This window comes from Scomber japonicus, chromosome 15, assembly GCF_027409825.1.
Source record: "Scomber japonicus isolate fScoJap1 chromosome 15, fScoJap1.pri, whole genome shotgun sequence".
Taxonomy (NCBI): Eukaryota; Metazoa; Chordata; class Actinopteri; order Scombriformes; family Scombridae; genus Scomber; species Scomber japonicus.
The window spans coordinates 2,889,700-2,916,568 of NC_070592.1; the positions used below are offsets into that span (position 1 = coordinate 2,889,700).

Below are 26,869 nucleotides of genomic sequence, written 5' to 3' on the forward strand. Positions count from 1 at the left end.
CCAGTTTAAGTCTTAATCTTTGGTACTTTTGAAACTGTTTGGACATCCTTTATCCTAAACACTCCATTCAAACTCTGAGATCTCTGAGCTAGAAGCTCGAATGTCATTTTATGCTTCACATTTCAGGGACCACTCAGTTTTCAGGTAAATGAAGGAGAGAAAAGGACAAATAGTTTCAGCGTATGAAAAATGTGATTTAATGAATTGAGAGAAAACAGATCAGAGTTTTTCCTCCTGGACTCAAACACACGCTGGAGCTTCATCATCAGATGGAACTTCATCATCAGCTGGAGCTCCATCATCAGCTGGAGCTTCATCATCATCAGCTGGAGCTTCATCATCAGCTGAAGCTTCATCATCAGCTGGAGCTTCATCATCAGCTGGAGCTCCATCATCAGCTGGAGCTTCATCATCATCAGCTGGAGCTTCATCATCAGCTGGAGCTCCATCATCAGCTGGAACTGATGATGATGAAGCTCCATCATCAGCTGGAGCTCCATCATCAGCTGGAACTGATGATGATGAAGCTTCATCATCAGCTGGAGCTCCATCATCAGCTGGAGCTTCATCATCAGCTGAAGCTTCATCATCAGCTGGAGCTTCATCATCAGCTGGAGCTCCATCATCAGCTGGAGCTTCATCATCAGCTGAAGCTTCATCATCAGCTGGAGCTCCATCATCAGCTGGAGCTTCATCATCAGCTGGAGCTCCATCATCAGCTGGAACTGAAGAAGACTCTGGTGGTGTTGTTGTAGATCGTGTTGGAGAGCTCAGCAGGATCTTCGTCCCTCGCTGCTGCCATCACCTCTAAGACTTGTCTGGAGGAGATCAGTCAGATAGAAGAAGAAGAAGAAGAAGAAGAAGAAGAAGAAGAAGAAGTAGTAGAAGAAGAAGAAGAAGGTCAGTGATGTTTATATGAGTCCCTGAGATTTAAATGTTTTGTGGTTACACCATTTGACATTTCAAATGATATAAAACCAACAAAAATACCAAATGTACATTTTAACAAACCTGATGCTGCTTTTAAATCTAGTTTAACTGATTTTTGAATTCATCATCTTGCCAACATTTATTTGTCCCTGATCCATTATAAATATATATATGTATTATTTAATTAGTCTTAATCTACTACGACTCTCTGACTTCACAGTAGCGTTACTCACATGATGTGACAGGGTTCGTTCCTGTCCTTCATACAGTGGCCGGCCTCCCATTTCTTCTTTGTTGGAAATGTAGTTTTAACATATTTGGAGCCTGCGTGAGTGTTTTTCACTCCGCACCACGGAGCGTCTGGAACAAACACAGTCAGCAACATAACAAACATTAAATATAACAGATTATATTAAATAGTGTGATTGAGCTTTAACCCTCCTGTTGTCCTCAGGTCACGGAAGGACAGGAGGAAGGGAGGACAGAAGGAAGGAAAGGAGTAAGGAGGGAAGGAGGAAGGAAAGGAGGAAGGAAAGGAGTAAGGAGCGAGGGAGGATGGAAGGAAATGTGGAATAGTAGCATAGTATGGAAGGAGGAGGGAGCAAAGAAAGACGAACAAAGGAAAAATTAAAGAAAGAAAGGAAGAAGGAAGGAACAGTCAAAAAGAGACAAGGTCAAATTGACCCGGGAGGACGACAGCAGGGTTAATTACAAGCTGCTGACCCTAACCCACCTGTTTCTATCATGAGTCTCTCTTTGGGGATCGACTTCATCGCTTCAATGTTGGCTTCTGTTTTTAAGGAACTGAAACATGAAACAGATGTTGTTAATATGAGCCATTAAACCCTCATTAAACCAGATGTGGATCAGGTCGGGTCTCTCACCATCCGTTTATTCCAATGTAAAGGTCCAGGTCGATGAGAGCGGCAGCGTCCTCTGCTGTCCCATCGAAGGAGTGCACCTTAAAACACACAAGCTCAGTTAACTCATTTCTATCTGCTGAACGTTCACTGGTGTGTTTATAAAGTTAAAGATAAATCTCACCACTCCTCCGACACATCTGTCCCGGTTCCTTTTCATGATGTCTGTCGATACAAAGACAGAGAAACTTTGACTTTCTGTATCTGGAATGAAACAAACCGAGACTGCGATGCAGAAACTCACCGATAAACTCCTGATGTGAGTTTCTACAGTGAAGGAACATCGGCAGCTTGGTCTCCTCTGCAAGGTCGAACTGCTTCTCAAAGTATCTGAGAGAGTGAGAGAGAGAGAGAGAGGTACAGAAAGAGAGAGAGAGAGAGAGGTACAGAAAGAGAGAGAGAGAGACAGAGAGAGAGACAGAGAGGCACAGAAAGAGAGAGAGAGAGACAGAGAGAGAGAGAGACAGAGGGAGAGAGAGGTACAGAAAGAGAGAGAGAGAGAGACAGAGAGAGAGAGAGACAGAGGGAGAGAGAGACAGAGGGAGAGAGAGACAGATGGAGAGAGAGAGAGAGGGACGGAAAGAGAGAGAGAGGTATAGAAAGATAGAGAGAGAAAGAGAGAGAGAGAGGTACAGAAAGAGAGAGAGAGAGAGAGAGAGAGAGGTGTACAGAAAGAGAGAGAGAGAGAGGGGTACAGAAAGAGAGAGAGAGAGAGAGGTACAGAAAGAGAGAGAGAGAATTATATTGATTGGTGCCAGCTTGTGCTTTATTTATTGCCCCCATTTATATACTTTGTTTTCTGTTATCAGCCACTAGAGACACAATAACAATAAATCCACTGAACTGAACTTCTTCCACCTCCTGGATCAGTAACAAATAAAAACTAGATTTAAAAGCAGCATCAGGTTTGTTACTTACTTGAGTTGAGTCTCTTTTGGGCAAAACTCCAATCTGTCAAAATCTGGAGAGAGGAGAAAAAAAGAAAAGACACGAATCAAATCACAGTACCTTCATTTAATTAACCCTCCTGTTGTCCTCAAGTCAAGGAAGGAAGGGAGGGAGGAAGAAGGAAGGAAGGGAGGAAGAAGGGAGGAAAGGAGGAGGGAGGGAGGGAGGGAGGACAGAAGGATGGAAGAAAGGGGGATGGAGGAAGGAAAGAAGGAAGGGAGGAAAGAGAGAGGAAGGAAAGAAAGAGAAGGAGGGAAGGAAGGAAAGGAGGAGGGAGGGAGGACAGAAGGAAGGAAGAAAGGGAAGAAGAAGGAAGGAAAGTGGGAAGAAGGGAGGAAAGAAGGAAAGGAAATGAGGAAGGAAGGATGGAAGGGATGAAGAAGGAAGGAAATGAGGAAGAAGGAAGGAAAGGAAAGGAGGAAGGAAAAAAGGGAGGAAGAAGGAAGGAAAGGAGGAAAGGAGGAAGGAAGGAAGGAAGGAACAAACCTAGTCCACATTCTCCGATGGCGACCACCTTCCCTCTGTGAGTTGCTGCCAGATCTCTGAGACCTGAGAGATACTCAGACTCTCCGCTCTGCTCGAACTCAGCGCAGCGGGTCGGATGGCAGCCGACCGTACAGAAGAACTCATCTGAGAGAGAGAGAGAGAGAGAGAGAGAGAGAGAGAGAGAGAGAGAGAGAGAATCATGTTAGTGTCGGTGCTGCCTCACTCTATTCCTCTAGGGAGGGAAGGAGGATGGAAGGAGGATGGAAGAAAGGTGGAAGGAAGGAAAGGAGGAAGGAAGGAAAGAGAGAAGAAAGGAAGGAAGGAAAGAAAGAAGGAAGGAAGGAAGGAAAGAGAGAGGGAGGAAAGAAAGAGAAGGAAGGAAGGAAGGAAAGGAGGAAGGGAGGAAGGAAAGAGAGAGGGAGGAAAGAAAGAGAGGAGGAAGGAAGGAAAGAGAGAGGGAGGAAGGAAGGGAGGGAGGAAAGAAAGAGAGAAGGAAATCATCGTTACCTCTGCTCTCGGCTAGTTTCAGAGCCTCCTTGCTGTCTTCCAGGTTTCCTCCTGTGATCATAAACTGTAACAAAGCAACACGTTACCTTCACTCTCAACTAAAGACTAAAGGTAACTAAAGACGTAGCCACGCCCTAATGCATACCCTGCTTTATCGTCACATATAAAATCAGGGAGGCCAAAATGTCCCAAATGAACATCATACTGCATTGAAGAAGGCTTTAAACTAGCGATTGAGACCATAAACACATTTTGAAAACGTTTACTGAGGTTAGAAATCAAGTGAGAAGTTGGTGAATTCTCCATTGACTTGTATAGAGACGGTCGCCCCCTGGTGGCCTTTTGATAGAATGCAGTTCTAAGTCACTTCCTGGTTGGCCTCATTTCAGAGGCCAGGAACTCCCCGCCTGACTCGTTCGGATTTGATTGGGCTGCTACTACAGTAATTACGGTAGACTAAAGGCTCTCCTTCAGCTTTGATTGGGCTACCGTAATTACTGTATTAACAGAGCAACTTCATTTTAAAAGGCAGATTTCTCTCCCAGAGCTCCGCTGCTGTAACGCTCCCGGTGTGAGTTGACGCTGAGCAGAGGACGGAGATAAACCATGGAGCTGACGGACCCGGTGGAAAACATGGGTAACAGTTAAATTACCTTTTCAAGTCCGACTTTGAGAGCTCTGTCGACGATCTGATCAAAGTCGTCTGTCAGGAAAGAAAAGAAACACACAGCTGGTTTCAGACAAACTTTGACTTTTTAAAAAGCTCAGAAGACAGAATAAGTGTCTCACCGTCGTGTTTCTGCTTCCCTCGGTAGAGTCCTCTGAACATCGGATCGGTCAGGTTCACCCCGATATCTGGAAACACAACAATAAGACACCAAATATTGCTGATGGGATATAAACGATAATCTGTGGAAGATATGGACAAAATTGTTGTTGTGCTAATTATCAAATCTGATAAACTTGATCTACATATGTTTCCATTACTGCTGCAACTAACCGTTATTTTAATTATGGATCATTCTGCTGATCATTTTCTCGATTTAATGATCAACTGTTTAGTCTGTAACGTCATAAAATATTGAAAAAAAGCCAAAAACCTTTTCCTAACATCCAAAGTGATCATCAAACAGCTTCTTTTCTCTAAATAACACTATGAGTAGGGGTGTAAATCACAAGTTTCTCCACAATATCATATCGATTCAATGGAAACCAATTTGATGTTTGCCGATATCACAAAGTCTGCAACGAAGACATAGACTGTATAAAAGAAATGGACGTAACATCCGTGACGTCACCCATTGGTTTGTGGACTGCTGCTCGGAAGCCAATAGTTTTGAATCTAGGCAGCGCCATCTTGAAAATTTCAGGTGCATGCTGGGAAAAATAAAAACATGGATTCTACTTATATGGGCATGAGGCGGGGCCATGGGCGGAGCGGGGAGGCTGCGATTGGTTACGAGGGCTGGATCTCGAGGACATTGGGCAATCAACCTGTCAATCAAGACGTAGCCACGCCCTAATGCATACCCTGCTTTATCGTCACATATAAAATCAGGGAGGCCAAAATGTCCCAAATGAACATCATACTGCATTGAAGAAGGCTTTAAACTAGCGATTGAGACCATAAACACATTTTGAAAACGTTTACTGAGGTTAGAAATCAAGTGAGAAGTTGGTGAATTCTCCATTGACTTGTATAGAGACGGTCGCCCCCTGGTGGCCTTTTGATAGAATGCAGCTCTAAGTTACAGTTTCAGAGGACCAATATTGATTGATGGGTGAATATCATGATATTATTAGTTGGAGTTGGTCATATTTTCTTTTACATGAGGAAGGCATGATTGGATTTAGCATACATATGTTGGCATATATTGTTAAATATGTGCACAATATGACTGGAGATGTGATCTAAAAGGGTTAAAAAGACATTTTTCATTCAATTTTTTATCTCAACTTGAAGTTTTTTGTTCCATTATTCTGACACAAATGTAATCTCACAGTAACAGAGTTAAAAAGGTTTAAATCTAAAACAGTAACTGAATGAAATCTTCTCCAAAAACACTTTTAAGAGTTAATTTAGATTCTTTACTTTAATGCAAACACAGTTCCTGCAGTAGTAGCAGCTGTAATAGAGTATAAACTTTAAACAGGATCATATTAAACTGTTATAAACCAAAAACAAACCATCTAACTTCTCTCTGCACAGCTGGTAGTCTCTGCTGTCATTTCACAGCTGAGCTAACTCACTTAGCTCCACTGCTAACTCAACATGATCACAGCCTGATAAACACAAACATCAGAGCAAACACACAGTCACACACACTTTAACTCTTTAACTCTGACTTCCGGTGTCTCATCTAGAGGTAGAAACATTGAGTCTTACCGATGAATTTATGCAGAGCCATGACTGAGAGAGAGAAGCTTCTGAGAGGAAACACACATGCAGCTCTCATACTGTCACGGTACCGTAAATACTCTGGTAGAGGGGAAACAACATTATATCACTCCCTAGTCTAATCTATCACTCCTTCTTTATTTCAGTCGTTCATTAAGAAAAAGCAACATTTTCTGGTCATTATTTCTTTGTGTTTTATAACAGGAAAATTAATTGAAGTGTTATTTGGATAAAAGAAGCTGTTGATCAATTAATTAAGAAAATAACATATACACACACACACACACACATATATGTACAGCACGTTACATATTACACACATACACACACACACACATATATACACAAACCTATATAAACACACACTTATTATTATATTATTATATGTATACACAAAAACACACACACATAGGCAAGGCAAGGCAGTTTTATTTATATAGCGCATTTCATATACAATGGCAACTCAATGTGCTTTACATAAAACAGAAACACATGTAATTTGAGAAACTTAAAACATACAATTAACCCCCCCCCTAATAAAGACATAAATAAAATGACTGCAGCATAAAATAATAAATTAGCTTTACAATCATTAAAAGGACATAGAGTGCAAATGAAAGATTAAAATGTAAAGTGCTTTAAAAGAGCTCAATCATAAGCTCAGGAGAAGAGAAATGTTTTTAACCTGGATTTAAAAATGATTTCAGTTCTGCTGGTAGTTTGTTCCAGTTGTGTAAAAGCTGCTTCATCATGTTTAGTTTGAACTCTGGGCTCAACTATCTGACCTGAGTCAGTACACACATACACACACACACATTTTGCTAAATTAAAATGGCACAAATTTAATCTCATAACATTTTTCTCTTTTCAGACATTATTAATAAAAAATAAAAAACGAAGCTATTTTTTTATTTTTCACTTTTTACACACATTCACGACTAAAATCATGATTCCCCATAAATAAAATAAATCTGCGCATTTCTTTCGGATTTTACGGTAAGGAATAAATTACCCGCCTCCAACTCCCAGCATGCCCCGCGCCGCTCTGAGAAGGTGACTGGGGGAGAAAATGGCCTCTGCCTATCTGACCCACCAGCAGAAAGTGCTGCGGCTTTATAAGAAATCTCTGAGACACCTGGAGTCATGGTGCATCTTCAGGTAAGAGCAGCAGCCGTCTGACACCAAACTCAACCCAAACTAACCGCTAACGTTTCTCTTTGTAGTCCTTTAACGGCTGTTTGTAGTCCTTTAGCCTGCAGGAGCTAACTGCTAAGCTAAATGCTAACCACTAACCAGGTCACTCATTTCCACTCATCATGTTTAAACTCCTCTAACTCTCATTAAAACAGGAAATATAAACCTTTAACTGTCTACACTGACTCTTCTGATTAACACCAGTTTATTTTATATATAACAACAGTCTGATAAATGTTATTAATTCAGATATTTAGCACTTTATACACTGTTATCTGCTGTTATACTCAGTAAACAGCAATGTCATCAGCTGTAATTGGCTCTTAATTGGTTTTTAATTGGCAGGATAATATAATGAATGATGATCATGTTAAATAAAGTCACTGTTAAAGTCTAATAACAGAAGAATATATCTGTTATCTGCTGTTATACTCAGTAAACAGCAATGTCATCAGCTTTAATTGGCTCTTAATTGGCAGGATAATATAATGAATGATGATGATATGTTAAATAAAGTTTAATAACATCAGATTAAATGTGTTATCTGCTGCGTAAAGCTTCATTATGTTCAATATAATTAACTAAATAAGTGTGTTGCTCAAGTTAAAAATCATAACAACACATATTGTGACAGATAACTTAGATAAATACATTTGTTCATTTATTTATTGATCTTAAAGTGTGATTAAAGAGCAGCTACTTGATATAAATGAAATTATAAAAAAACAATGTGATAAAAGTGTGAAGTAAAAGAAATAAATACAAAACTAAATTATAAACAACCTGCAAATAGATTAACTCAAGTATTAATGAACAGAATAACTATAAATATTAATAGAGATTAGAGATATAACCATAACTAGAATATACTTGACATGAGTCTTTACTGTATATTTAATATATGTTTATTTATGAGGCCTGTTAAATGATTATTTTGATTAATACGTGTTTAAAATTGTATTATTTCACATTTCACATCAGTTTTAAGTCCATATTAACGATGTGAAGCTGCGTTTCTCTATTGGGAATCAAACAAAGTTACTTTATGAACTTTTAGTTTTATGTCAAATAAAAAATAAAGTGTAATGAGCCGGTGTTCGATATCGGTACTCAATAGTACTTTACTCTGAATCTGTAACTGATGACTTTGAATTGCATGTTTAAAATCCTGTTATTTTCCATTTGAAGGCAGTTTTAAGCCCATAATGTAAAGCATTTCTTACCAGAGTGTCTTAACTGGGAATCAATCACGGCTCTGCTGCGACTCCCACACTCCAAAATGGTCCTTTGGTGGAGCTGAGGCTGGCTTGGCTGCACCTGGGTGTTTAGCGTGGAGGTGCTAACTCAAACTCCACGTACTCCGGTGGTAGTTAAACTCCGTTTGACACAGGTTGCATTTTACTTTTGACTTGTCAACTGAAGCGTCTGGAAGTGTTTTAAAGTTAAACAAGCCGTTCAAAAGTCCAGTAGCTCTCTTACTTTCCATCAGCGCGGTAGGTTTACTGCAGGAGGCCACTTCAAAGCATAGCGCTACAGCTAGAGGAGCCGTCTACGGGGGAGTAGAAGGGACAAAAAGGCTTGACACATTAAAATGAGATTTAAAAAAATTAACGCGTTATGGATTGCATTAATCTGATTGCGATTAAAACAATGTGATAGGTAAAAGAAATACAAATAAAGGTTAAATGATATACTAACTTATTCTCTTCTGTTTTATGATGAATTAAGGTACTTTTTTTTTAAGGATTTGAACTAAATAAGATTTTTTTTTTTTATAACTTAATTTTATTGAGTTTTTCTCAACAACATGACAGGTACATGTACATTTTCCCCTTTTAACAGCTGCACATAGTCTTTACACATAATATGTAAGATAACTGTAAAGTATATCAACTTATAATAAAGTACAATTGAAAAATGTGTATATATAATAAGATGAGATGGTAATAGATGAATAATTAGGAAATGATAGCAGTAGCGTTAGAAATAAAAAATATAAATAAATATATAAATAAAATCTAAATAAGAAATTTAGACTTTTTAAACTGTAATTTCTATTTTCTCAGCAAAGTTCTTCTCTAATTAAACTGTCCATCTTTCTTTTTCTCATCCCATCCCTCAGAGATAAGTACCGGTTCTACGCCTGCATGATGCGAGCTCGGTTCGATGATAATAAGAATGAGAAGGACATGGTGAAGGCGACCATGATGCTGAAGGCCGGAGAGGAAGAGTTCTGGGACAATCAGCATCCTCAGCCGTACATCTTCCCCGACTCTCCTGGAGGGACTTCCTACGAGAGATACGAGTGCTACAAGGTCACATTCATTTATCCTTCTTTCCTCCGTCCTTCCTTCCCTTCCTTCCTTCCCTCCTTCCTTCCTCCCTCCTTCCTACGAGAGATACGAGTGCTACAAGGTCTCTTTCATTTATCCTTCTTTCCTCCATCCTTCCTTCCTTCCCTCTTTCCTACGAGAGATACGAGTGCTACAAGGTCACATTCATTTATCCTTCTTTCCTCCGTCCTTCCTTCCCTTCCTTCCTTCCCTCCTTCCTTCCTCCCTCCTTCCTACGAGAGATACGAGTGCTACAAGGTCACATTCATTTATCCTTCTTTCCTCCGTCCTTCCTTCCCTTCCTTCCTTCCCTCCTTCCTTCCTCCCTCCTTCCTACGAGAGATACGAGTGCTACAAGGTCTCTTTCATTTATCCTTCTTTCCTCCGTTCTTCCTTCCCTTCCTCCCGTCCTTCCTTCCCTTCCTTCCTTCCCTCCTTCCTTCCTCCCTCCTTCCTACGAGAGATACGAGTGCTACAAGGTCTCTTTCATTTATCCTTCTTTCCTCCGTTCTTCCTTCCCTTCCTCCCGTCCTTCTGTCCTTCCTTCCTTCCCTAATTCCTTCCTCCCTCCTTCCTACGAGAGATACGAGTGCTACAAGGTCTCTTTCCTCCCTCCCTTTTTTCCTTTCTCCCTCCTACCTTCCTTCCACCCTTCCTTTCCTTCCTTCCTCTGTCCTTCCTTCCTGTCCTTCTTTCCTTTCCTACCTTCCTTCCTTCCTCCCTCCCTCCTAACTTCCTACCTTCCTTCCATCCTTCCTTTCCTACCTGCCTCCTGACTTCCTTTCATCCTTCCTTCCTTCCTCCCTCCCTCCTTTTCTTCATTCCTTCCATTATTTTATGCTGTAATCTTATATTTAATGCTCTATACTAGGCATGGGCTGGTATGAGATTCTGATGGTATGATAACCGTAAAAATATCACAGTTTCACGGTATTATGATTACGGATATATAAAATGTGATATTTTGAAATGTCTGTATTTAAAAACAATTTTTTTTTCCATTGAATGGTCTTTTATTTTTAGTAAATATGTAATTAAAATAAATAATAATAAAAAAATAAATGAATTATTTCTAAATAAATAATAAATAAATAAGTGCGGTCCTTTAACTGAGGATAAACCTGCAACTCAAGTCACGACATAAATGAATTATTTTTAGTGGGGAAAAAAAAAACCAACACAAAATGCAAATAAATGGAAACACTTAACCTGTGGCTCAAGATCAGAACATAAATAATTGAAAAAAGTAAAAACACTTCTAAGATAAATATAAATAAATAAATGCAGGCAGGAGTTGACTCCTGAATATCAACAGTTTTTGGAGACTTGCTCACTATCATATTGGATGTATTGACTCCTCGCGCTGCTACTGTCCGTTACCTTCTTCCTCCGAGCCACGGCTGTCTGTCTTTTAACGGTAGCCGACATAAATACAGCCGACTTGGTCCTTTTTAGACGGGGGGGAAAGTTCGGGGGGCTCGTCTCCTTCAGCCATCATACAGCCTGCAGAGCTACCTGCTTGTAACAGCAACCGGAGTACGGGAGGGGTTGGACTTCACGCTGCAGCTGCACACAACCTGAGGGACCTCCACTCTCTCTCTGACCAGACGTCACATTAAAAAAAACCCAATCATACCCACAGACTGTATCATACCGGAGGAATGGTGTGACGGAACATTTTAGTGGTTTTGAAACCGTGACTTTTTCATACCATGGTATACTTTGAAACCGGTAACCGCCCCATAAATACAGCCGACTTGGTCCTTTTTAGACGGGGGGGGGGGGGGGGGAGTTCGGGGGGCTCACCTCCTTCAGCCATCATACAGCCTGCAGAGCTACCTGCTTGTAAACAGCAACCAGAGTACGGGAGGGGTTGGACTTCACGCTGCAACAGCCTGCAGAGCTACCTGCTTGTAAACAGCAACCGGAGTACGGGAGGGGTTGGACTTCACACTGCAGCTGCACACAACCTGATGGACCTCCACTCTCTCTCTGACCAGACGTCACATAAAAAAAAAACCTCATGCTGGAGGAACGGTGTGACGGAACATTTTAGTGCTTTTGAAACCGTGACTTTTTCATACCATGGTATACTTTGAAACCGGTAACCGGCCCATAAATACAGCCGACTTGGTCCTTTTAGACGGGGGGGAAAAGTTCGGGGTGGCTCACCTCCTTCAGCCATCATACAGCCTGCAGAGCTACCTGCTTGTAACAGCTACCGGAGTACGGGAGGGGTTGGACTTCACGCTGCAGCTGCACACAACCTGATGGACCTCCACTCTCTCTCTGACCAGACGTCACATAAAAAAAAAAAAAAACTCTCATGCTGGAGGAACGGTGTGACGGAACATTTTAGTGCTTTTGAAACCGTGACTTTTTCATACCATGGTATACTTTGAAACCGGTAACCGGCCCATAAATACAGCCGACTTGGTCCTTTTTAGACGGGGGGGGGAGTTCGGGGGGCTCACCTCCTTCAGCCATCATACAGCCTGCAGAGCTACCTGCTTGTAACAGCTACCGGAGTACGGGAGGGGTTGGACTTCACGCTGCAGCTGCATGCGACCTGATGGACCTCCACTCTCTCTCTGACCAGACGTCACATAAAAAAAAAACCCTCTCATGCCGGAGGAACGGTGTGACGGAACATTTTAGTGGTTTTGAAACCGTGACTTTTTCATACTGTGGTATACCTTGAAACCGGTAACAGGCCCATGCCTAGTCTATTCTAGTATTTTATTTCTCTCTTTCTATTTATCTGTACTTTGTTTTTATTATTATTGGGGGGGAAATTGTATGTTTTAGTTTTTCCATCTGTTTACTATTATTGGGTTTTATTTTTATTTCTCAAATTGCCTGTTTTTATGTTGTTTTACTGTTTAAATGTTTGTTTTATGTATAGCACATTGAGATGCCATTGTGTATGAAATGTGCTATATATAAATAAAAGCTGCCTTGACTTATTCATTGATGGAAATCCTCTGTTTTTGGTCCTGGTAGGTCCCAGAGTGGGTGCTGGACCACTGGCACCCCTCTGAGAAGGCCATGTACCCTGACTACTTCTCTAAGAGGGAGCAGTGGAAGAAACTGAGAGCACAGAGCTGGGACAAAGAGGTGAGTCTTCTCTGCTTCTTGTCTCTCTCACTACAGCAGGAGGGTCAAACTCATTTTCATTCAAGGGCCACATACAGACCAGTTTGATCTCATGTGGGCCAGATCATTAAAACGATAGAAGGAAGAAGGGTAGGAAGTAAGGAAAGACAGACAAAAGGAAAGAGGGAAGAAAGGTAGGAAAGAGAGACAGAAGGACAGATGGAAGAACGGGAGGAGGGACAGATGGAAGGAAGAAAGGAAAAAAGGAAGGTAGGAAGGACAGATGGAAAGAATGGAAAAAAGGGAGGAAGGAAAGAAGGAAGGACAGATGGAAGAAATGGAGGGAGGAAGGAAGAAAGGGTAGGAAGGGAGGACGACACAAGGGTTAACTAAGAGAAAATCCAAAATAGAAGAAAATGGAGTGTTTCTTGTGTGAAGCCCACTGTTAACTTTCTATCCAACTATTTTCTGACATGTTTTAGACTTATAAAAAGTGAATTGGGTAAAATATTTGGCAGATGAAACAATAATGAAGATAATGATCAGTTGTGAACCTGTTTGTCCTCCTCTTTGGTTCCAGGTCGCCCAGCTCCAGGCCGAGACTCCAGCCGGAGGCCCCCTGACCGAGGCTCTCCCTCCTGCCCGCAAGGAGGGCGACCTCCCCCCTCTGTGGTGGCAGTACGTCACCCGCCCCAGGGAGCGCCCCACATAAACACCCCCCCCCTTCACCAACCTCTCAACCACACAAAAAAAGCAGCACGAAGACCAGCTGACCTCTTATTTAATCACCATCTGTGTGTAAAGAATATTTTATGTGAATCATTTCTGAAGAGGTTCATCTGTGACGGAGAAAACAACAGAGATCCTTCAGTAGGCAGTTTTTGGTGGTGGCTGACTTTACGAAGTCTTTGTAGATTTACCACTTAATAACTTTAACTGTTCCAATAAAGAAATATGTGATGAAAGTTGTTTGTGTGGTCTGTACAATGAGACACGTTGGCTTCTATGAAGTGATGTTTAAAGGTTGAATATGTAGAATATTTATTAAAAGCTATATATTTTTTAAAATAATACAGCCACGGGGCGTTTTGAGGGGTACAGAATGAAAGTATTGCTTTTCCATAAAAAAAAGATTTAGTCTGAATTAATCATTTTAAAATTTTTTGACGGGTTCGACAATGACGTTCTGTGTACATTGTACCAGCCAATTAGCGGCCGGAAGTGCGGTTTGGCAGGGTTGTCTGTTGTTCCGGTGCAGCTACTGTAGGCTGGCACTGGGTGAAATGGAGTTGTAAACAAGCAGAGCCGTGTTGGACTTACTGAAACCAGCTTTTTTTGCTCTCAAGTACAACTTTTCATCACAAAACTTCAAAAGGTAAGACAGAATATCTGTTAGTCGCTGTAAATAAGTGGTTGTTTACCTTTGTATTCTTTGGCTGCTGGTTCACTGAGTTTTTAGCGCAATAATAGTGGTACTGTTGAACTCGCCAGGGTTGAGTGAATGTGTTGCCGTGCATAGCTGTCAGACGGCACCAACGGCTATAAACGGCTACCAATGCTAACGGCTGCTAGCACCAACGGCTAGTAACAGCCACCAACGGTTGTCAACACTAGCGGTGGCTAACCGTTGCTAACGTTTTTCTTTTTTTCCTAAACTAAATGTTTTTGTCAGTGAATAATGCCATATTTACAACTAATTAGTTTCAATCAAAAACTCACCGTGATTTGACTTGGGCAGAAAGAGCAGCAGTAGTGTGACTGCTCCAGGTTATAGCTCGTTTTATCACTCTGGGTTTTGCTCTATTTGTCTGTGTATCTGGATCAGCTGCTGCTTTGACAGCGAGGTGACACAGGCTTTATAGTCTGTGTGCTGCTACAACGGTTATCTAATTACATTTTTAAAAATCTATATTTTTTAATTAATTAATTTTATTATTAAAATCATATCCATATAAATTAACTTTTCTCTAATCAATTTTCTAAGTGATCCAATTAATTTTATTCCACTATTTTGGTAACCGGGGGTTACAATAGGGACATACGTCAAGGTAAAATATGTGTTTAGGTGGAGGATTTACTGAAGTTAAGCTAATGTTAGAAGCTTCAAACTACAGCTGTTTTTATATTGTTGATGTTGCAGCCAAGGACTCAGTCACAAGCAGGGCTGTAACTAACAGTGTCTTTATTTCTTAATACATAGAAGAAGCAAAGCAGAAAATCTTCACCTTCACAGTCCACCAGTATGTTTCCTCAGCTGCTAAATAAACTAGCTGCTACTCTCATGCTGTGTACAACATTAAACAGTTTTCTTCTTCTCTCAATGCTTTCACAACTCGTTTCTTACTGACTCTACAGCACCACCTGGTGGCGGAACTCATGCAACGCTTAACTCATGAATCAACCAATTGCAATGCAAATCAAACCACTAATGCTACGACATCAGATTTTAGCTCAGCTTTATATGTATAGTACATTTAAACAAGAAGAGGACAGAAGGCAGACCTGTCACAGACCACCTGAGAGGTCTGGATAGATCTTAATGTAGCAGTAACATCAGTGATATTAGTGGAAAACAAACAAAACAATCATATGTTCAGTATTAATATTTTTGAAACAAACACATTAATTATCAACATTTTCTCATCATGTTGAGAGGAAATGTGATTCAAATTGTAGAAAAAACGATATCAAACATCTACAGTTTAGAAGACAGAATGAACATTTCAGAATAAGAAAGTAAGAAGTTGTTGAACATTCTCAGAAACATGATCAGCTGCGTATAGTGCTGGGTGTGGTTTAAATAATTACGATACCATTGTCAATCCAAGTACCCTTAAAGTGATACCGATACCAACTGAGTACTTCATTAGATACCCATTGCACATTTAGTGCTCTGTATTTTATCTGGTGTAACAGTCGTGTAGTGTAGACATACTTTAGAGCGTTTAGGTGGCATCTTGACTGCTGAACTGCTAAGCACGTTAACTCAAATTCACCACGACTTCACCACCACAGACGGGTTGTAGCTGCTGTAGTAGTGGGCCAATCACATGTTGCATTAAATCGTAGAACACTTGAGTTGATTGTCTGTGAGAAAGTCCATACAAATAGTCATATTGTCCAGCTCTGAGTGCAAAAAGGAACAACTTCAGGTATCGTTTGATGGGATACCCAGCCCTAGTTGTGTATCATCAGTGTACAAGTGAAGAATAGCATGTTCATAACTAATATCTACTGATTAAACCAATAAACTACATAGTACAGAATCCAAAGCCAAATATCATCATGTGTTTGTAGGTTTGGTCCGGATCCATACAGCGTACATCCAGGCTCTGGTAGACGAGGTATTAACATGGTGGGACTGGAGGACAGTACACAGGGCTGACAGGAGGAGGTATCACAGGGCTGACAGGAGGAGGTATCACAGGGCTGACAGGAGGAGGTATCACAGGGCTGACAGGAGGAGGTATCACAGGGCTGACAGGAGGAGGTATCACAGGGCTGACAGGAGGAGGTACCACAGGGCTGACAGGAGGAGGTATCACAGGGCTGACAGGAGGAGGTACCACAGGGCTGATAGGAGGAGGTACCACAGGACTGACAGGAGGAGGTACCACAGGGCTGACAGGAGGAGGTATCACAGGGCTGACAGGAGGAGGTACCACAGGACTGACAGGAGGAGGTACCACAGGGCGGACAGGAGGAGGTATCACAGGGCTGACAGGAGGAGGTATCACAGGGCTGGTAGGAGGATGCATTGTGATGAGGGGGCATCTGGGAAGAATGAGAGAGAGAGAGAGAGAGAGAGAATTTTTAATATTTTATGTCTTGTAATGGAAGCTTAGGTTATCTGTACAGTTTTTGACCATAAGTAGCTTGGTTTTTTTTTACTTTTTCACTACAGGAAACATGGGGAGAGAGAGACATGGGTATGACATGACACCTGACTGCTGCTGAACACACACTGGGAACACTGGGAACTGAAACTTAAAGGATAACTGAATCATGACTTACTTTTGTAACAAATAAATGGTTTTTTATGGGAACAGCTCCAGTCCTCCCAACGTCCAGAATCGTCAAAGTTCATTGCCACACATTGCTCCTGCCCGTTGCTAGGTTCCCCTGAGGCCCAGTATCTAAAGAAGGAGTTGCTTCCATCAGACCACTTCCAGGAGTCTCTGAAGAGGCCAATCCAGACTGTTTCTCCATCAGCTGTATCCTTCACCTTCTGGTTCTCTGTTTCATTTCTCACAGTGACCAGGTCTGTGTAGTGTGCCATGCAGTGCCTCTGGGCTTCAGTCCAACTCTTGTGATCAGAGATGAGGATAAATGTCACATCTGACCCTGAAAATAGATCATAGTGAAAATCTGTGTTTCCTGTCTGTCACTTTACATGAGTGAAAAAAGATGAATGCCACAGTTCCTGTCACATTTATGTGTCATTATGAATCCACTAATCATTATCATCATTAAGGCTGTGACGATGCCAAGATTCATCGGCCTTAAATTGTGAAAGAGTGGTTCAGGGAGCATGAGACATCATTTTCACACATGACTTGTCCACCAAAGAGTCCAGACCTTAACCCCATTGAGAATCTTTGTGTGCTGGAGAAGGCTTTGCGCAGTGGTCCGACTCTCCCATCATAAATACAAGATCTTAGTGAAAAATTAATGCAACACTGGATGGAAATAAATCTTGTGACATTGCAGAAGCTTATCGAAATAATGCCACAGCAAATGAGTGCTGTAATCAAAGCTAAAGGCGGTCCAACAAAAAATTAGTGTGTGACCTTTTTTTTGGTGGCAACGTTTGTTTTGGCCAGGCAGTGTATAAACTGGCTTCATGACTCTGCTTCACACCTTGAAATGAATGCAGGGATCACACTGATGGAACTGACTATTGCGGCCCAAATCTGGACGAAACTCAACAGTAACTGGAAAAAAATGGAAAAAACTAGTGATAAACTCTCACCTGTGACATAAGAGCAGACTGATGGACGATGATGGTTACAAGATTCATCTCTCCATTCTCCATCACCATACATCACTGTGCAGTGTTCATCACTCCAATAGTTGTCTGGTTGGCCTGGGGACCAATATGTGAACTCAGCCTCTGCATCTCTGTCTGACCACCTCCATCTGTACACATCATCGTACAGTCCTATCCAGGCCGCCTGAAAGCAAGATTTGATTGTATTATAAAACATTTGTCTTTGCTCAGCTTACATGGCAGAAAATGTCTTCACATATAATGTAAGAGTAGATTTTATCTAAAATCTAAAATGAAAATTGCTCCCATTTCAAGTCCCACTTAAAAACAAACTCATTGGGTAATATTTACCAAGAAAGTGGAACATTTGTACTAAAATGTTCATCATAGTCTGAAGAAAATGTACTAAAGCAGCAGCTCAGTGTGTGAGACACCTCTCACTAACATACTGTCATTGTCAAAAATGCAAATGTAAGAGAGTGAAGAGTAGTGAAAAGTGAATTCACCCCATTTGTGTCTTCTTTGTGGATTTTGTATTTATTGACCATGTCTATCAGGGTCTCCACATCCTCCATGTCGTCTATCGTGGCCAGGTCTGTGTAATTGGCTCTGCAGTAACTCTGAGCTTCTTTCATGTTCTTCTTCTCATAAACAAAGTGGTACTCACGCTGAACGTGTGACGAGACGACACACAGCACTGTGATGACAGACATGCACATTGATTACATCCACTGTTAACAATCTGCAGTAAATTCTTCGACAGTAAATTCTCACAATAAACTACTGTAATCATATTTTTGCAATGCATGGTGGGTAATCATTCAGAGTTTTACAATAGGTTGAGATAAGTGTTCAGCACCATACAGTAATTTAAACATGAAATATTGTAGTTTACTGTAAATTTGTGGTTGGTTTAACATGAAAGCACAATATGTTGCTGTTATATTACTGTGAATTGTTGTGAATTTACAGTAATTTCATATAATTACAGTATCATATTGTGTCATTTCACAAGTAATGTGTCTGATTTGCTGTAGAAACACAAGATATTACATTTACATGTAAATTGCACACTGTGAATTTACTGCAATTATTAGACTGTAATTTACTGTGAAATTACAATCATTGTTTGCATTGTCAAACCTAAAATAATAATATTACATTTCAGTGTATTCAGGTGTGTCATTACTTCCAATATAGATGATGAACATAAAAAAGGTAATTTTGTATTTAGTGTGTCAGTTAATGGAAAAGCACTGTAAAACTAAAGTAATAGCATTTAAAGTTGTCACAGTGCTGTACATATTACAATCACTAAGATATCACAATGCATAATATTAATAATTATATAAGAAATTAATGACATTTAAAAAACAACACCACATATACAAGTAAATAAAACACTTGCCTGACACGGCTATGATGCTGAGAAGAACTTTCTCCATCATGGTGTGTTTGTGTCTGCTTCTCTCTCTGAGTCTGTGACTTATGATATGCAGCTGTACGTTATGAACCCCTTACCTCACATTCACTGGATCCATGCAAAGTGGTCATGGTGTTCATCATTTTACTATCAGACTAATATCTCACAGAAACCATGCAAAGTGGTCCTAGTGTTTATTAATTTCCCCTCAGGCTCTTCAGCTTCCACAGAGCTGGTTATGTTTGCTGATAATGTAGATAAGAGATAAAGGAATGTATTGTCATATGCATGGTAAAAACACAGAGGTTCAGACAATGCAAAGACATTCTTACTTTGCTGCTCTCCTTACACACAACAGTAACACATAGCCTACACACAACACACACATCAAACACATAAGAGATGCAAACAACAATAATATATTAAAATATAAAAAAAACTTCAAAAAGAAATAAGATTAATTAAGGTCAAGAGAAGTGCCAGTTAATGTTAAGTGACTCTGTGCTTGTGCAAACACATAGTGTCAGTGGGGGATGCTGGAGAGTGGGGAGTGCAGTATTTAGTGTGTTGGAGCCTGATAGCCTGTGGATAGAAACTGTGTGAGAGTCTTGCAGTCCTTGATTTGACACTCCTGTAGTGTCTCTCTGATGGCAGGACTGTAAAGAGACGGTGTTGTGGGTGTGTGTTGTCCTTAATGATGTTATGGGCTCTCTTGATGACCCTGGTGGTGTAAATGTCCTGTAGTGACAAGTACAGTTTAGACCTGCTCCATGTGTAAAGTGCCTTGAGATGACTTTTGTTGTGATTTGACGCTATATAAATAAAGATTGATTGATTGATTGATTGATTGATTGATTGAAGGTTGTTCCAGAGATGGACCGGGCAGTCTTTATCACCCACTGGAGAGCCTTCCTGTCCTGAGCAGTGCAGTTTCCATACCACACTGTGATGGAGCTGGTGATGACGGTCTCGACTGTGCATCTGTAGAAGTTGCTGAGGATTTTGGTTGGCATGCCTCAAGAAATACAGTCTCTGCTGTGACTTCTTTTTCCCTCTCCACCTCTGTCCCACCGATGTATACTGGGGCGTGCTGCTCCCTCCTCCTCCTACTCCTCCTAGGATCAATAATCATCTCCTTGGTCTTATCTGTATTCAGTCCTGCCACCTCTCTTCTGTACACTGCCTCCTCTCCACCAGTGATCAGTCCAATGACAGCCGCAAACAAGCATTATAAAGATAATGCTGGTGTTGGACTCAGAGGCCACACAGTCATAGGTGAAGAGGGAATACAGCAGAGGGCTCAGCACGCAACCCTGTGCTGCGTCCCTGTGATCAGTTCTGATGCCTGAATATCAGGTCAACAATGATCCTTCTGTTTAACATCTACATGCTCCCACAGGCTCAGATTATAAGAAACAACCAAATATGTTACTGTAATTATAAATTTAAAAATGTTTATCAGCTGCACACTTTTTTTTTCTCTAAATGAGGCATTTTATTTCCATTTTTGTGTACTGTGGGTCATATTAGGAAAAGTCTGGTTAAAAGAAATGTGTGTATGATGTTTTTACAGCTCTCAAATGTAAAAAATGGATCAAAATAAGCACTTCAACACACACACATACACACACACACACACATACACGCACGCACACGCGCACACACACACACACACACTACCATCACATTGGAGGACATTAGGTACTCTCAAATTCAAATTTAAATTCAAATTCATATTCAAAGTGCTTTATTAGCACGACTGTTTGAAGACAATAGTTGGATGGATGGTAGATGTGCGTGTTTGTTTGTGTGTGTGTGTGTGTGTGTGTGTGTGTGTGTGTGTGTGTGTTTGTGTGCTTATTTTGATCCATACACACATTTCTTTTAACCAGACTTTTCTTACATAAGTGTCTGAGTCCCTCAGATCAGGACATTTTAAGACAAACCGTGCTGTCAAGGCAGCAGAAGGCCCTTCACCAAGGAGTATGGCCATTTTTTCAATGTTTCCACAATGAGGGATGTTTCCCTTTAGTTTGGTGAAGAAGGTTTGTCTTTAGTTGTCAGTGTAGAAGAAAGTGCTCCTCTGTCTCAACCTTCTCAGTGTGACAGTGTTCTGTGGAGCCAGGTTGTCTCACTGAGCCTGTACTTGGTTCGTATCTCTGACAGAGACGAGATTCAACATCGACGTCAACGCGTCCGTGTTCAAAAACCAACATCAGAGGTAGGAGCAGGAACGGAAGTGATTCAAACAACTGGTAGCACTTTACATTCCAGCTCAGGAATAACAAGGTAATAGTGGGGTCATATTTTGATAATGAAGAGGTCATAGAAATGTAATATAATGATAATAATTAGAAATACAGACTCCTCACCTGTCAGAGAAATCTGTTGAGATCAAAATCTGTCATCCACAAGATTTGTGTGGATCCAAAGAAGGGGTTGGGGTACTTTATAGGAGATAGAGAGAGTGTGATGGTGAGGCTGCAGCCACAGGACAGTAAATTAATGCTACAACTCCTCACAACCCAAACCAGGTTCCTGTGGAGGGTTAGCTCTGAAGTTAGCCACAACTTCAACACTAAAGTGTCTGGACTACAGTCTGCAGCAGGAAACTTCATATGGGATTAGATGCAGAATTGGTTCATTTTAACGTGATCAGTGTCTTGTATGTTATATTGATGCACGTCTATGCAAATATCCTGTGTGTGTGTGTGTGTGTGTGTGTTTGTGTGTGTTTGTGTAGTGGTGGGTGGCCTGCTGTCACCTCACCTATTGGCAGGGAGGGCAGGGATGGAGCTGGAGCCTGGTTGGCTGTGTTCATGGCATACACACACACAAACATCTGCTGTCAAAGCAACAGTCTCGTATTGTACAAACCAAACTAAATGCAAATTCTTTCCAAATTTAAAGAGCTGTCAGAGACGGCGTCTGTAAACTTAAACAAACTGAAATAAACTGATAACATGCGGAGGGCCAACAAGAAAAACACAAGAACACATGACTTATGATGATCTTTGGTGGACAGGAAGTTACTGTTGTGATTTACTGAAGAAACAGCCCAGTGGTCAGTTTACTTCAAATAAACCTGAGTGTGTGTGTTACCTGTATGTGTGTCCCAGGATGCCGGTATCAGAGCAGGCGTGGACTCCTACTAAAAAAAAAAAGACAACTATTAATTTACAGGATGTTGTGATGTGTGTGTGTCAAGTTGTTGCTTCCCTCTGCTGGATGTGTGAGGGTACTGCAGCTAGATTATATCACAAGTACAGCTGCAACAGATATCCTTGAGAAATTCTGTCCTCATTTATTCATAAATCTGTAGAAACGTGACTTTTTTTAATAATAGAGAAACTAAAATTGTACATTAACACACCTGAGATTATAGTATTTGTACTATTATCCATAAATCTTGCACAGTTTTAATCAGCTGGTTTATTTTGATTCATTAGGAACAATCATATTGACTTATTCATTGATGGAAATCCTCTGTTTTTTGTTCTGGATGGTCCCAGAGTTGGTGCTGGACCACTGGCACCCCTCTGAGAAGGCCATGTACCCTGACTACTTAAGACCACTTAATAACTTGTTTCATTTTGGAAAATTATTATGAGTTGATCACTCAAAAGAAAGTCCTTATCTATTCTTTTTTTTAATCTATCAGGGTCCCTGTGGATCCTTAAAAACTGTTAAAATGTCTAAAATTTAGTTTTTGATATTCAAAATAAAAAATGTCCTAAAGTAGGAGTTAGACATTACATTTGAACAGTTTGCAGCTTAAATGTGCCCCAAAATGTTCACATACATCAGACCTGACGAAAAGTTTGATATTTTACAGCTCGCAGAAATGGGCGAGTCTCTTGGACCCATACCCTAACTTCAACAGGAAGTCGCCCATTTTGATTTAAATTAGTGATTCTGGCACCATTTTTGCCATTTCTACACCTCGTATGTTAACTAACTCCTCCTACAGATTTAAACCAAACGACTTCAAATGCACAATCATCTTAAGACGTGAGACATAAAAAGTTATCAAAATTTTTCACCTCTATTAAACTTGACAGGTGTGGCGTTGCAGCGAGGGTCCAGTCATCGCTGCTTGCAGCTTTAATTTAATATTATTTTGTCTTTATTGGACAAGGGGAGAGAGAGACCGAAAGTTACTGAAGTTAAGCTAATGTTAGAAGCTTCAAACTACAGCTGTTTTTATATTGTTGATGTTGCAGCCAAGGACTCAGTCACAAGCAGGGCTGTAACTAACAGTGTCTTTATTTCTTAATACATAGAAGAAGCAAAGCAGAAAATCTTCACCTTCACAGTCCACCAGTATGTTTCCTCAGCTGCTAAATAAACTAGCTGCTTCTCTCATGCTGTGTACAACATTAAACAGTTTTCTTCTTCTCTCAATGCTTTCACAACTCGTTTCTTACTGACTCTACAGCACCACCTGGTGGCGGAACTCATGCAACGCTTAACAGCCACCAACGGTTGTCAACATTAGCGGTGGCTAACCGTTGCTAACGTTTTTCTTTTTTTCTAAACTAAATGATTTTGTCAGTGAATAATGCCATATTTACAACTAATTAGTTTAAATCAAAAACTCACCGGGATTTGACTTGGGCAGAAAGAGCAGCAGTAGTGTGACTGCTCCAGGTTATAGCTCGTTTTATCACTCTGGGTTTTGCTCTATTTGTCTGTGTATCTGGATCAGCTGTTGCTATAACAGCGAGGTGACACAGGTTTTTATAGTCTGTGTGCTGCTACAACGGTTATTTATCTAATTACATTTTTAAAAAATCTATATTTTTTAATTAATTAATTTTATTATTTAAATCATATCCACAACATTCACGTGTCTCTATAATCAATTTTCTAAGTTACCCAATTAATTTTATTCCACTATTTTGGTAACCGGGGGTTACAATAGGGACATACATCAAGGTAAAATATGTGTTAAGGTGGAGGATTTACTGAAGTTAAGCTAATGTTAGAAGCTTCAAACTACAGCTGTTTTTATATTGTTGATGTTGCAGCCAAGGACTCAGTCACAAGCAGGGCTGTAACTAACAGTGTCTTTATTTCTTAATACATAGAAGAAGCAAAGCAGAAAATCTTCACCTTCACAGTCCACCAGTATGTTTCCTCAGCTGCTAAATAAACTAGCTGCTACTCTCATGCTGTGTACAACATTAAGCAGTTTTCTTCTTCTCTCAATGCTTTCACAACTCGTTTCTTACTGACTCTACAGCACCACCTGGTGGCGGAACTCATGCAACGCTTAACTCATGAATCAACCAATTGCAATGCAAATCAAACCACTAATGCTACGACATCAGATTTTAGCTCAGCTTTATATGTATAGTACATTTAAACAAGAAGAGGACAGAAAGCAGACCTGTCACAGACCACCTGAGAGGTCTGGATAGATCTTAATGTAGCAGTAACATCAGTGATATTAGTGGAAAACAAACAAAACAATCATATGTTCAGTATTAATATTTTTGAAACTTAAACACATTAATTATCAACATTTTCTCATCATGTAGAGAGGAAATGTGATTCAGAGTTGGTTCAAATTGTAGAAAAACTATATCAAACATCTACAGTTTAGAAGACAGAATGATCATTTCAGAATAAGAAATTAAGAAGTTGTTGAACATTCCCAGAAACATGATGTGTTGTGTTACTTGTGTATCATCAGTGTACAAGAGAAGAATAACATGTTCATAGCTAATATCTGCCTATTAAACCGATAAACTACATAGTACAGAATCCAAAGCCAAATATCATCATGTGTTTGTTTTCTGTGTGAGTGCAGAGTAGGTTTGGTCCGGATCCATACAGCATACATCCAGGCTCTGGTAGACGAGGTCTTAACACGGTGGGACTGGAGGACAGAACACAGGGCTGACAGGAGGAGGTATCACAGGGCTGACAGGAGGAGGTACCACAGGGCTGATAGGAGGAGGTATTGCAGGGCTGACAGGAGGAGGTATTGCAGGGCTGACAGGAGGAGGCATCACAGGGCTGACAGGAGGAGGTACCACAGGGCTGATAGGAGGAGGTACCACAGGGCTGATAGGAGGAGGTATCACAGGGCTGACAGGGGGAGGTACCACAGGGCTGATAGGAGGAGGTATCACAAGGTTGATAGGAGGAGGTATCACAGGGCTGACAGGAGGAGGTACCACAGGGCTAACAGGAGGAGGTATCACAGGGCTGACAGGAAGAGGTACCACAGGGCTGACAGGAAGAGGTATCACAGGGCTGACAGGAGGAGGTACCACAGGGCTGACAGGAGGAGGTACCACAGGGCTGACAGGAGGAGGTATCACAGGGCTGACAGTAGGAGGTATCACAGGGCTGACAGGAGGAGGTACCACAGGGCTGACAGGAGGAGGTATCACAGGGCTGACAGGAGGAGGTACCACAGGGCTGACAGGAGGAGGTACCACAGGGCTGACAGGAGGAGGTATCACAGGGATGATAGGAGGAGGTATCACGGGACTGACAGCAAAACTATTGCAGGCACACATGTAAACCAGAGCTCAGAAGAAGAAGCAATCTGAGGAGGGGACATCGGTGACATCTGGATCTGGGGAGGGATCTGGAGAGGGATCTGGAGAGGGATCTGGGGAGGGATCTGGAGAGGGATCTGGAGAGGGATCTGGGGAGGGATCTGGGGAGGGATCTGGAGAGGAATCTGGAGAGAGAGAGAGAGAGAGAGATAGAGAGAGAGAGATTTTGACCATAAGTAGCTTGTTTTGTTTTTACATTTTCACAACAGGAAACATGGGGAGAGAGAGACATGGGTATGACATGCAACAAAGGTCAGTTGTTGGACTCTAAGCAGGGACGTTGTAGGCATATGACATGTGCTGTAACCCCCGTGGAACGAGGGCGCTCCCAATTTGTGTTAACATTTGATTATATTTCTCAGTCTGTGTCGGCAGTATGAATAAACTGACTTGACTGTTCATACTGACCATTAGAAGATCTCTTCATAATGCACTTATAATGGAAGTGATGGAGGACTAAATCCACAGTCCTCCTTCTGTTTAAACATGGACTTAAAAGTTGATCTGAAGCTAATATGAAGTTTCAGCGTCCAAATGAGTCAAATCTTCATCTTCTATGTTTCAACGTTACAGTGTTTTTAGTAGCAAAGTCTTTTTGTTACTATACTTCCACCACAGCTCAACAGGAAACACTAAGAGGGAATCGGATGCTAAACAGACTGTAAATGTGTCAGATATCACTTGATATGACTAACTCACACTGTTACCATAGTAACTATAATAACTATAGTAACTCACACTGATGAAGCTCAATAGAAGCTGATCATCTACTTTTAAATGACTGTGTGGAAACACTGTGGAGTTTGTCCTCCATCACTTTACATTGAAAGCACATTTGAAGGAGAGAATATTCAGTATGAACCGGAGGAATGATTACAGAGAGGGAAACCTCTTTCACTGTTCATATGGACGCCTGACTGCTGCTTAACACACACTGGGAACACTGGGAACTGAAATTTAAAGGATAACTGAATCATGACTTACCTTTGTAACAAATAAATGGTTTGTTACTGTCACAGTTCCAGTCCTCCCAATGTCCAGAATGGCCAAAGTCCATTGCCACACATTC

At 41.0% G+C, this 26,869-nt stretch overlaps 2 protein-coding genes across 2 annotated transcripts; one reads left to right on the top strand and one right to left on the bottom strand.

Moving 5' to 3' along the window:
* Positions 1-652: 652 nt before the first annotated feature.
* On the bottom strand, positions 653-6,247 carry tatdn1 (TatD DNase domain containing 1). Its single transcript, XM_053334651.1, has 12 exons — positions 6,178-6,247; positions 4,581-4,646; positions 4,445-4,494; positions 3,792-3,855; positions 3,285-3,428; positions 2,769-2,811; positions 2,095-2,180; positions 1,975-2,015; positions 1,815-1,891; positions 1,664-1,734; positions 1,164-1,290; positions 653-818 (listed from the first exon to the last, which is right to left on the bottom strand). The coding sequence occupies exons 1-12, from the start codon at positions 6,245-6,247 to the stop codon at positions 716-718; spliced, it is 942 nt and encodes a 313-aa protein (XP_053190626.1). The 3' UTR covers positions 653-715.
* Positions 6,248-7,220: 973 nt separating this feature from the next.
* On the top strand, positions 7,221-13,777 carry ndufb9 (NADH:ubiquinone oxidoreductase subunit B9). The gene is made up of 4 exons (XM_053334658.1): positions 7,221-7,347; positions 9,506-9,698; positions 12,720-12,833; positions 13,393-13,777. The coding sequence occupies exons 1-4, from the start codon at positions 7,259-7,261 to the stop codon at positions 13,522-13,524; spliced, it is 528 nt and encodes a 175-aa protein (XP_053190633.1). The 5' UTR covers positions 7,221-7,258; the 3' UTR covers positions 13,525-13,777.
* The last annotated feature ends 13,092 nt before the right edge of the window (positions 13,778-26,869 follow it).